The following is an 11,433-nucleotide window of genomic DNA, read 5'->3' as shown; positions in this document are numbered from 1 at the left end:
CTGCATGCGAGCGTCCGACTATCGCGTCGCACTGCTTGACATCGGACGCTCTCCGTCCATCTCCCTCCAGCCAGCTGCCACTTTATTGAGGTTTTTGTAGTGAAATGAGGAGGTATCATAGAGATAACTTCTCATTTCAACTAACTGGATCAGCCGTTCCTCATCCATGACCGTTTCCTACAGCGCTTTCAACCGGGTTTCAACGCGAGCAACAGGAAGGAAATAGAAGCAGGCCGTCCGACAAATGTTCAGCTCAAAACATAGCGCTGCGCTGCGTCGCTCGCGGCCAGTTAGGACAGTCCAAAAGAAAATAAAGCAATGGAATTGATTTTTTCGCTGACGCTCGCTCACATCGCATACAGTTAGGACACGGTGTAACTCCGCCGGCCGGAGCTTCTGTCATTTTTTCGTAGCGGTGTATCGCGTCATTCAGGCAGCCAATCAGCACAGAGCCTCATTATCATAGCCCCGCCCACTCAGAATCCCGCAAAGAAAATGAGGTTGGAGAATGGGATGATAAAGACATGGTTTACAGGCTGAATTTCTAATTTATTTAGCAAAAACAATCAAAAGCTTGTTTTTAAGACATTCAAGGCCTGTTTTAAATAGGTATTAGATGCCATAATAAGTCCCCTTTAAATTTGAGAGATTCCACGTTCATGTTTGGTTATTTAGACTTGCAGACCGTGTTTTTCTGTTTGACAATCCACGCATAGGAACTTGGGTCCAGCTAGAAATAAGAAGAATAAACATCATGCAGTGTGTCCGGCAGGGCTTCCATTTTGTTCCTCACTTGCAGAAAAAATATACATGCAATTTCCGCAAGTGGCCACCAGGTGTCGCCACTGTTCCAAAGAAAAAGAGGAGACGATCCTCGGACGGATGGGAAGCAGCAAGAAGATGAAAACATATGTTTAACATTTTATAAGCTTACCATACCCTCTTAACTGTGGTATAACATAGGAAAATCTAAATAGGGAACAGCCTTGGTGATCCTATTATCCCAGCAGCGCTGCATTTGCGAGGACAGCTCCCAGCAATAGACGGGGAGGGGATGGAGGATGCTGGAGCTCGTCACCACCGGCTCAAATAAAGGCAACAAAATAGCAGCCTCTTTGTCACATTAGTACCACTAGGAACCCTGGAGAGGACCCATAACGTACAGGATGTAAACAGGGGGACAGCTGCATGTTTATCATCAAGGTAATGACATCTTACTGCGATAGTGAAAATTATAATTCCAGAAAAACATCATTAGCTCGCGACTAGTTAGCTCGCTATGTGGTCCAGCTCATTGGTCATCCGCCCTACTAAGGGCTGATTTATGGTTCCGCGTTACACCAACGCAGAGCCTACGGCGTACGGAGCGCGTCGACGCGTACCTTACGCCGTAGGATCCGCCGTCGATTTAACGCGGAACCATAATTCAGGCTTAACTAGGACCTAAACTCCAGAAAAAACAATCTTACTGCTCTTTTCACAGTCAAAATCAGATGTTAATATGCGTTTTCTAAGCTCTAAATACTGTGTGGTTGTCAGGGACTTTAAAACATGGTACACATGTTATATCAAACTACTTTTGCATTTATTTGCATTTCCTATTCATGGATACATTTGTTTTTACTTCATCTAATGCCTGTGCAGTTGCACATTCAGGAACCCTGAAGGATTGTATATAGAAGTGATAGGAAAAATGTGTTATGTGAGAAAAAAAATAAAGTAAACTTAACTTTATTCAAAATGTAATAGTCATCATCAGTAATATCTCACCAATTAATTGCATGTTTTCATTCATTTTCAAGTAAACATTCAAGATTTTACTGCTTCTTGCTTCTAATTTTGAGGACTGAATGCTCCCCATCTGGTACTGTATAAATTATATACACTATATTGCCAAATGTATTCACTCCGCGCCTTGACTCATATGAATTTAAGTGACATCCCATCCTAATCCATAGGGTTCAATGTAACGTCGGTCCACCTTTTGCAGCTATAACAGTTTCAACTCTTGTGGGAAGGGTGTTCAAAGGGTTTTAGGAGTGAGTTTATGGGGATTTTTGACCATTCTTCCAGAAGTGCATTTGTGAGGTCACACACAGATGTTGGACGAGAAGGCCTGGGTCTCAGTCTCCGCTCTTATTCATCCCAAAGGTGTTCTGTCAGGTTGAGTTTAGGACAGGCCAGTCAAGTCCATCCACACCAAACTCTGTGAAGCATTCAGAGTTCCTTCCACTGGAACTAAGGGGCCAAGCCCGGCTCCTGAAAAACAACCCCACACCATAAGCCCCTCTCCAAGTACTGATCTCCTGGAAACCCAGACCCAGACTCGTCCATCAGATTGCCAAATGGAGAAGCGTGATTCGTCCCTCCAGAGAACGCATCTCCACTTCTCTAGAGTCCAGTGGCGGCCTGCTTTACACCACTGCATCTGACGCTTTGCATTGCACTTGGGGATGTATAGCTTGGATGCAGCTGCTCGGCCATGGAAACCCATTTCATGAAGCTCCCGGCGCAGTTCTTGAGCTTATCTGAAGGCCAAATGAAGTTTGGAGTTTGGTGCACTATGCGCCTCAGCATCTGCTGACCCTGCTCTGTCAGTTTATGTGGCCTACCACTTCGTGGCTGAGTTACTGTCGTTCCCAAACACTTCCATGGTCTTATAATGCAGCTGGCAGTTGACTGTGGAATATTTAGGAGTGAGGAGGAAATGTCATGATTGGATTTGTTGTACAGGTGACATCCAATTACAGTTCCACACTGGAATTCACTGAGCTCCTGAGAGCGACCCAGTCTTTCACAAATAGTTGTAAAAACAGTCTGCATGCCTAGGTGCTTTATTTTATACACCTGTGGCCATGGAGGTGATTGGGACAATTGATTCTGATTATTTGGATGGGTATATGGTCAACCGTAATTTTTTCTCAATGTTTGTGGATATTTCTGCATGTCTCTTCAAGAATGTTGCACTCGGTAAGAAATCAGTTTTAAAGAGAACATTAATTAAATACTGTAAGTCCACTATACTGTATGTAATCAGGCGTCTGTGTATCCAGGTAATTGTCGATTTTATTGTGCACGAACCAAACAAATTGTCTTGGACTGATTTTATGGGGTGACCTTTCCAGGGTGTCCCCCTTTTTTCCCCAAAGAGAGTTGGGCTAGACTCTAGCAGATCCCTGTGACCCTAAAGAGGAGTTAGCTGGTATAGTTAATGGATGGATGATTTATTAGTTTATTTAACAATGTCTGTAAGAGCCTTTCTCCCTCATGGGGGCATGTCTGAGCCCAAATGCCTAGTTACCTCTGACCCAGTTTTGAAACTAACTTGAAGGCTTTTAGAGTAAAGTGTGCATCTTGTTTCTGTCTTGAGAGGGTGGTCCTTTCTGTCCGCATGGTCTCACCTCCTTGTACAAACGTCACAGCAGAAGAAGAGACGTCCCCCTCACGCCACCAACTATAGTACTATTATAGTTCAAGCAAAGGCTAATTGTTGTTCACTTACAAAGGGTGCACAGTCCAAGTCTTTGGATGGTATTTCTGTCTCTTTCTACTGTAAGCGATATTACAGGGCAGTATGTGCTTCTTTGCATTTTTATCTCACTCCGTGATACTATTCAAAGTTCGCTTGATGACTGCTGACACATCAGTTTAGCTGCTTTACTTTTAGCAGCTTTTCTTGTTTGCTTTCACTTCAGTGGGGAAGATGGCACTTCTGGTTGTTTGTGCGGTCCTGTGCCTGTCCTGCTGGGCATCATTCTACTTCATCTTGTGCAATCTCAATGGGTCTAGGAGCTATGAATGGAACTGTCGCCTTGTCACCCTGGTGCACGGCATCCTGGCAGTCTGCGTAACAACATACATAGGCTATGTGGATGGTCCCTGGCCCTTCACTTACCCAGGTAGGACATCAGCGCTTTGTGTGATTAAATTATTCCTGTGTAACTTCTTTGTGCATAAGATAAAGACATAGCAATAGAAAAAAGTAAAAAAAAAATTCAACAGCTGTCACAAAAGAGCTAACATACGTAGGAGACAGTAGCAGAGATGTGTAGTATCAAATCTAATCATTATGTTTTGATAAATCATTGCTAAAAAATATATTGATTTTTCTTGGAATATAGCATTAATGTAAAATCAGTTACATGAGATTGTCTTTGCACAATGTCAACGAGATGCTTGGAACACAAGTGTACAAAACCTGCTGCATTATAGTTTATGCTACAATAGAGTTTTGTTCTTACATGTTAATTACAACATTTGCTTTCTTCACAAAGAATTGTTTTTGTTTATAGTGTAAAAAAACTAACACATGTCTGTTTCTGTTTGCGGATGCCAGGCACTAAGAACACCCCTCTGCAGATAAGTGCCCTGGTGCTGAGCTTGGGCTACTTCTTTTTTGATATGGCCTGGTGCGTGTACTTCCGCACAGAGGGGCCCGTTATGCTGGCCCACCACACCATGAGCATCCTGGGAATCCTGTTGACCCTGTGGTTGGGGGAGTCTGGCATCGAGGCCTGCGCGGTACTCTTTGGCAGTGAAATCACCAACCCCCTCCTGCAGGCACGCTGGTTCCTTAAGCAGACTGGACATTACAGAACTTGGCTGGGGGACACTGTGGACGTCCTGTTTGTGCTGCTGTTTGTGTTGATGCGAATCTTCGTGGGAGGCACAATGCTGTACTGTGAGCTGATATCTCCAAGGCCCAGATTCTTTATCAAATGCGGAGGAGTGGCAATGTATGCCCTATCCTGGATCTTTATGGTGGACATTGTTCGATTTGCCAAACGGAAGAGTAAGAACCGGCATAAACAGCAGAGAGACCCCCAAGAGACTGTGATGGCTAATGGTCATGAGGGAAAAATTGACTGATTGGGTTTTGATTTTCTAAAGGAAATAACTATACTGTATTTTAGAACACATCTGTGTTCGTCACTTTGGATGCTCAGTGGAAAGTACAAGGAAAATCAACTTCCAATCTGTTAACTTAAGATACATTTTTAATATTCCATGTCTGTTAAGTCTAATACTTGCATTTTGGAAGAACTTCACTTCGTTTGCAGTCGTTGCACCGGAACGTTAGATTATTACTTAACAGGTGCAGCTAACAAACAACACAGATGTCATTTACATCACTGAAAACCAAAGCACTTTTTAAAAACACATGTTGCTCTCAGCTGCAGTGAACTGTGGCCTAGTCATATGTGGTGGTGCTGCTCCAGAGGGACGTTATTAGGAAAGAAACAGTTTACAAGTTAAGCCTGGAGTGCCTGTGAAACACTTTTTTAGTTTAAGCAAAAAGGTCAGAATGGTTTTCTTGTCTTGTATTTTTTTTTTTTTTATGTGAAGATTTGAGCAGATTTTACAGGTTTACTCAGGGAATTGCAGTAATGTTAGAAAGTTAGAGTTGATATAAGCTTTTGACTGTCTGAAAACTTTTCCCAGAGGTTTCTGGAAAAAAAAAAACTTCCTTTAAGTATATACATGCAGAGATACAAGTGTCAGTGACTTTGCAGTCACTTTGGATACTTATGTAAACTATAATGCTTATGGAAATGGTACCAGAATTTTTGAATGTGTGACAGTTTCGCAAGATGGAGCATTCAGACTAAAGATCTGTACTTTCTACTGATAGCTCTCATTTAATTGAGTTTAACGGGATGATTGTTGAATGTTTCAATGACATGTATGTATTTTCATGAATTGACAATTAAAACTTATTGCAAGCTATCTGTTCAGTGCACTGATCTTTTTTTTCTGACTTATGTATTTTCTCAAGCAGCAGCTATAAACATTGTTGATGCTCTCTATTCTGTTTATCTTAACCTTTGAGAGAATATATGTATGGATTAAAATGTTTAGTCTTGCATCTTCACACCCCCAGAAGGTCATCAAGCCATCCACTGCCATATTTGTCTTCATCCATCTTTTCTCATAGTCTATTGATGAGGCGAGGTGCAGCCAATCCATCTCACGGCCAGATTTAATATCTTTGTCATAATTGTGAAGAAAAAATCTTGCTTATTATTTTATTGCACAGGGATTTGGGCAACAAGGCACTAAATCATGCGTCAATCCTTTGTTTCCAGTTTTATGCTGTATCTTATGACATTTGAGAGAAGCTGTTTGAGCGCCCCAAAAAACTACAAATCTAACTTGTGTGTGCCTTTAGTTATCTGAATTTGCTCTACAATTACTTCATTTGATTTTATTCTTTGGAAATGTGTACACACACAAACACATCTATGTGTGCTTCAAACACTTTGAACAAATATCAGCTAAAAGTAAAGGATTTGCTGTAAAAAAAGAAAAAAGAAAAAATACAGACGCTGATGTGGACTTTGATTGAAGTTACTCAAGTTGTCCACATGGTGGTGTCCAATCAATTATTTATGAAGGATCATGCAGGAAACATGGAAGGTCCTTTGGAAATGTTAAAAGAAATGACAGAAATGCTGTTTTATCTCATTAGCTGAAAGTAGTGTCACATATTTGCTCCTGACTTGTTTAATGTGTTTTTTTAAGCCTCTTTCAATATTAATTCCACAGTTATAGAAATGCAGTAATAATAAAATAATAAGATTATACTTTATGAAAAACAGTTTAAAACCCTATTTTACATCAAAGGGCTTTAATGATTCATTGAGGCACTTTAATGACAACAAAGAAGGAAATAACTCAAAATAAACCTGAGTATTTTTACATTTTCTTTCTATCTGTTGCACTTTGTCTCTCACAGTTACTTTAGTGAGTTTTCTCTCTGTACTCTGTTATATTATCATCTTTCAGGCTTTCCCAGTGGGATGGTTGAGAAAGGTCCATTAAAATATTAGTGTATTATTGTGCATTAGGGCTGCACTGTACGCTATCAACATTGAACAGTGTGATCACTCTGATCCCAGACCAACCACAGGCAGAGAGCCATTTAAACCTTGAAGTAGTCGTGCAAGTTAATGCAATTATCTGGTTAATTGCTTAAGGATAAGACCTCCTTCTCAGGAAGTTTGAGAAGGATTTTCCCTGCTGTGGAAAAGAAACCAATCAAGCAAAATCTACCCTGATTAGCCAGGCTTGTACATAATTGATTTATTTTTTGTGATGTTATACCAGCATATATATACATATATAAATATACATATATAAGCTCTATCACACAGAGTGCTGTCTTAAGAAGTTGTCTAAGTATCTAAAGAGATATACGATGTAATAAGATTGAAAACAGACACATACACACACGCACAGGTCCATTTGAATCCATCAGGTCAGGTCAGAGGATTATTGTTACTTTTGCTTTGTAACAAGATTAAGTTACTAAACCAATTAAATGATTGACGAAAATGTCGCTGATCCTCCTTGCAGTTAATTATTCAGTTTATTTTTTACTCTGTTAGAGCAGTAGGTTTTTTTTAAGGTTAATAATCATTTTATTGACTGATGTACGTTTACTAAGTATGTATATCAGGGGTGAAACTAAGAGTTGTAAAATACTCTCTTGATTAACTCATAAGGTGCAATAAAGTGTCAATCAACACAGGTATGCAAGATCTTTGGATTGACAAATCTTCAGTGAGTTTTAATAAAACCTGAAAACTTCTTGAGGAGAATGAACATGTCGACTGAGACATTTGCTACAATGTCTATTATTATTATTATTATTATTATTATTATTATTATTATTATTATTATTATTAAGGAAAGAGGAACCCTGGACGCTGTTTTTTAATGCAAAATGGATTGGCTATAGTCTCAAGTTGATCACAGTGACCGTTAATCAGTACTAGGGTTGCCAACCGTCCCTTGAAAAACAGAATCGTCCCGTATTTATAAACTAAAGTACTCGTCCCGTAGTGGGCTGAAAAGGGACGCACTTTGTCCCGTATTACTGTGAGAGTCAAAAAATAGTCATAAAAAGCCAATGGAAAATGGCATTGAGCTGTTGAGTTCACAAGTTATTTTTTTCTGTTTTACCACAACTGTAGCCTACAGTCATGGCCTTTGAGGTACAAATATGTTTACAAGTTTTCTACAGACTTTCTGTTTGCACTTTTTTTATTGCACCAAAAATGTGCACTATTGTTCTGCTTTCTTTCTATTGTTGTATATTAATTTATACAATTTTAAGTTAAGCAGGACAGGTTTCTGTTTAAGAAATATACTTATTTTATTCAGTTAATTCCACCAAACACAGACAAATTCAATTCAATACTTTACATCAAATCTACTACACTCCCTATAGATTAAATAAATGTAATGGTGCGGTCTCTGCCAAAGATGTAAAATAAACACTGGAAATCTACTCCATATGCTCTTGAACTGTCCGATAGATGCTTTCTGGAAATACGTTGTCAAAATAATCAGACATTTTAAAATCCTATATTATTGATCCTAAAGTCTGGATACTGGGAGATATCAGTTCACTAAATATGACTTATCATAAAAAGTACTTCATTCTGCTTGCAGGCACTGCGGCAAAAAATTGTATTTTAAAAGACTGGAAATCGGAAAAAACCCCAGCACCCAAACAGTGGATCAGAAAAAATACTGGATTTTTTGCCTTTATTGGACTAGCTAATGATCTGAATCATCTACTGCATTAATGAATGTGTTTTTTCAGGACTTGATTATTTACTTTATTATTCATTTGCTCCAGTATTGATATGCATAATGTGAAAAGAAGCTAAATGATTTTGAATGATGTAATGTATTGACCATATGAGGGAGGGAAGGGGAGAGGGGTGTGTTGTTGTATTTATTTATTTATATATTTTTTTCTTTCTTTCTTATGATTATTATTTATTTATTTTTGTTTAATTATTGTTATGAAAAGTTAAAAAAGGGGAAAATATTGATATTTCTATTGTTATTGTAAATCTTTTTTTTTCTTATTGCCCTCAATAAATATATCTATAACAAAAAAAAGAACGTATGTTATGATGTTAAGAGTGAATATTCTGCAACTACTGCACGTAGTGATAGCAGTGGTGGCAGGGGTGCAGATCCGATGTGAGTATTGGGGGGGACACCAACGTGATTTTAATTTTGAATTTTTTGTCAATATGCAACTCATACCATGCCATAAATTGGTAAAGGCTCGCCAAAAAATACTGCACAGGCCTCATTTATTGTGCTTACCTTTCTTGTTTATTTGTCCTAAACAGCCAACAGTGTGTGTCACTGCTTACTTAAGTGTTATATTCGTAAATCATAATAACACAAATAACACATAACACAAATACACCCATCCTAACAGGTATATGATTATCCATTGATCCACCAATTGATTATTGAAAAGGCTTCGTTGAAAACAGACGCATACGACCGGGAGGAGGCAGGAAAACACCGGAGAAGTGAGCCACATGTTGGCTACGGGCAGGTACGAATGTAAACAGAACGTTGACAAAAAGTAATTGAAAAATATTAATTCAGACTAAAAAAAAAAAATTTATGGAGTAGCAATACTTTCATTTTGTACACCTCAAAACGCACAGTGGATGTATTATTTTTTAAGAAATATATTTTTAATAAATATTCTACATATTCAACCTTTAAGTCTGAAACTACATTTGTTCAATTTTGAATAATTTAGGGTATTTTTATTGGGGGGGACAATTCATGTTTTTCAGAAATTGGGGGGGGACATGTCCCCCCCATCCCCCCCGGGATCTGCACCCATGAGTGGTGGCAGTTTAGTTGATTTGATGAAGTTTCCAAGCCATGTTTCCTGACATGACTGAAGGCTGATTTATGGTCCCGCGTAACACCAACGCAGAGTCTACGCCGTAGATTACGCGTCGACGCGTAACCTACGGCGCAGGCTCTGCGTTGGTGTAACGCAGAACCATAAACCGCCCTTGCGACTACCGTAGTCCCGGCGGAAGTGGTTGTCGGAGGCGCTGCTGGACACCGACTGCTAGCGGGGCTAGGGCGTTGCTAGCGGCAGAAAGTGGCATTTTTTTTCTCTCTCTCGGGGGGTTACCGTTCCACAACTTTAAACTCATCCGCAAACATATTATTTCGATGGTAAAAAAACGCAGCCGGTGTTTGCGAGAAGTTTCCAGGCCTTGGGCGTGTGTGCGGCGGTGTTTTCCGCCGGAGCGGCGGCTGCTTTGTGTCCCGTTAGCCGGCCACGGAGCTAAACGAGTCTGCTTCTCCCTCCGCGGAATTCTGCCCAGAAAAACCACCGAATCCGGGAAACATGGAGTCTGTGCTGGCCGCGCGTTGCTGAGCCCCCCTGCTCGCTGTTCTCAGAGAAGAAGCACGGCAAGGACGGGAAGAATCTCTCTCTCTCATTGTTATGAACGGGAGTTTCGCTTAGTTTGCACTCAAACACACGAAGCAAAGTTTTTTTCTCTCGTCTTCTTCTTTTCTGCTGAAAACGCTCCTCTGTTTTGTTAGCTCGTAGCTCGCCCAGAATCGTCGCCTGCCAAGACGTTTTCAACAACCTTCTCTCTTTTTTTTTTAATGAGATCAACAGATCTTTGTTTGGTATTATTATTATTATTATTTTTGTTGCATCTTGCGTCTGCAGCCGTAGCCGCAGTTGTTCTGCTAATTCGTCCTAGTCCTGGTCGTTTAGACTCAGTATTGGGCGATTCCACTCCGGTGGTCACGGGAGAGTGGTTTCTGGGAGCAGGGGACACCAAATGGGACTGCAGGAATTTCCAGCATCTTTAAAGATCGTTTAGGCAGCGACAGAGGCCATCGCAGCAGCAGGACGGACCACATCGCAAGGCCAGGCTGTCTGTCTGCTACATTGGATTGTTTATACCCCATGCTGTCGGAAATCTGGGATGTGAACGCAAAGGAGTCATACTTAAACGCACGTCAAGTTGTGCCGGCTTGAGCTGGATATTTATTTTATTCTTTTTTTATTTTTGCCTTTTTTTTCTTCTTCACCCAGGTGGAATATTATCAAACTGTACAGCTAATACGACCAAGGCCTGGCTGTGTTCACTGTAGACTTCTTGCTGCTGCTCCATTTCGTCAATGAGTACTTGTTGACAGATCCCACAGTCGGTGTTTGTATTTCATTTAGTCTTTGGACGTGCCTCGCAACAACCTAACGCTGAGCTAAGATTATAAGATTGATTCTCAGCACCGCTCTCAAAAGTCCTTGCCTAGTTCAGACGAATGCCTGAGAAGGACGTCCCTGGAGCTCGAGTCATCACACTCTGGAAAATGTTATTGGGATACAAGCTGCTGCAACTCTAGAACCGGAAGCCCAATGAGTGACACACAGTCCAGCTTCACTGACAGGTAGAGTATCTAAAACATTAATGTTCTGCAAACCAACTGTCTGCACACCAGATGGACAACCTTGACCTTCTCGTATATACAAACACACTTTTGCAGAAGTTTAGGTTATGTGAATGTAGGAATGGGCAATATTTTACCGTTCACGATAAACCGTCAAAAAAATTCCTCACGATAAGAATT

General features: G+C 40.4%; 2 protein-coding genes across 5 annotated transcripts in view; both read left to right on the top strand.

Annotated features, from left to right (window-relative positions):
• Positions 1-890: 890 nt before the first annotated feature.
• On the top strand, positions 891-5,718 carry tlcd5a (TLC domain containing 5a). 3 transcript variants are annotated; one of them, XM_061720312.1, is made up of 3 exons: positions 891-1,203; positions 3,696-3,899; positions 4,337-5,718. In XM_061720312.1, the coding sequence occupies exons 2-3, from the start codon at positions 3,704-3,706 to the stop codon at positions 4,867-4,869; spliced, it is 729 nt and encodes a 242-aa protein (XP_061576296.1). In that variant the 5' UTR covers positions 891-1,203; positions 3,696-3,703; the 3' UTR covers positions 4,870-5,718. The 3 variants fall into 3 exon arrangements, with proteins under 3 accessions (XP_061576296.1, XP_061576295.1, XP_061576297.1); XM_061720311.1 differs by lacking the exon at positions 891-1,203 and adding an exon at positions 3,206-3,572; XM_061720313.1 differs by lacking the exon at positions 891-1,203 and adding an exon at positions 3,519-3,552.
• A 4,164-nt stretch (positions 5,719-9,882) lies between these two features.
• The window catches only part of arhgef12a (Rho guanine nucleotide exchange factor (GEF) 12a), a 63,450-nt gene continuing 61,899 nt past the window's right edge, over positions 9,883-11,433 (top strand). For both annotated transcript variants that reach the window (XM_061719343.1, XM_061719342.1), the window contains exon 1: positions 9,883-11,253. In XM_061719343.1, the coding sequence (XP_061575327.1) occupies positions 11,222-11,253 (32 nt within the window). In that variant the 5' untranslated portion in view covers positions 9,883-11,221. The remainder of the gene's footprint in view (positions 11,254-11,433) is intronic.

Source organism: Cololabis saira, chromosome 4 (assembly GCF_033807715.1).
Source record: "Cololabis saira isolate AMF1-May2022 chromosome 4, fColSai1.1, whole genome shotgun sequence".
Lineage (NCBI taxonomy): Eukaryota > Metazoa > Chordata > Actinopteri > Beloniformes > Belonidae > Cololabis > Cololabis saira.
The sequence above is the reverse complement of the archived record's forward strand: the minus strand, read 5'-3'. Positions and strand labels throughout refer to the sequence as shown.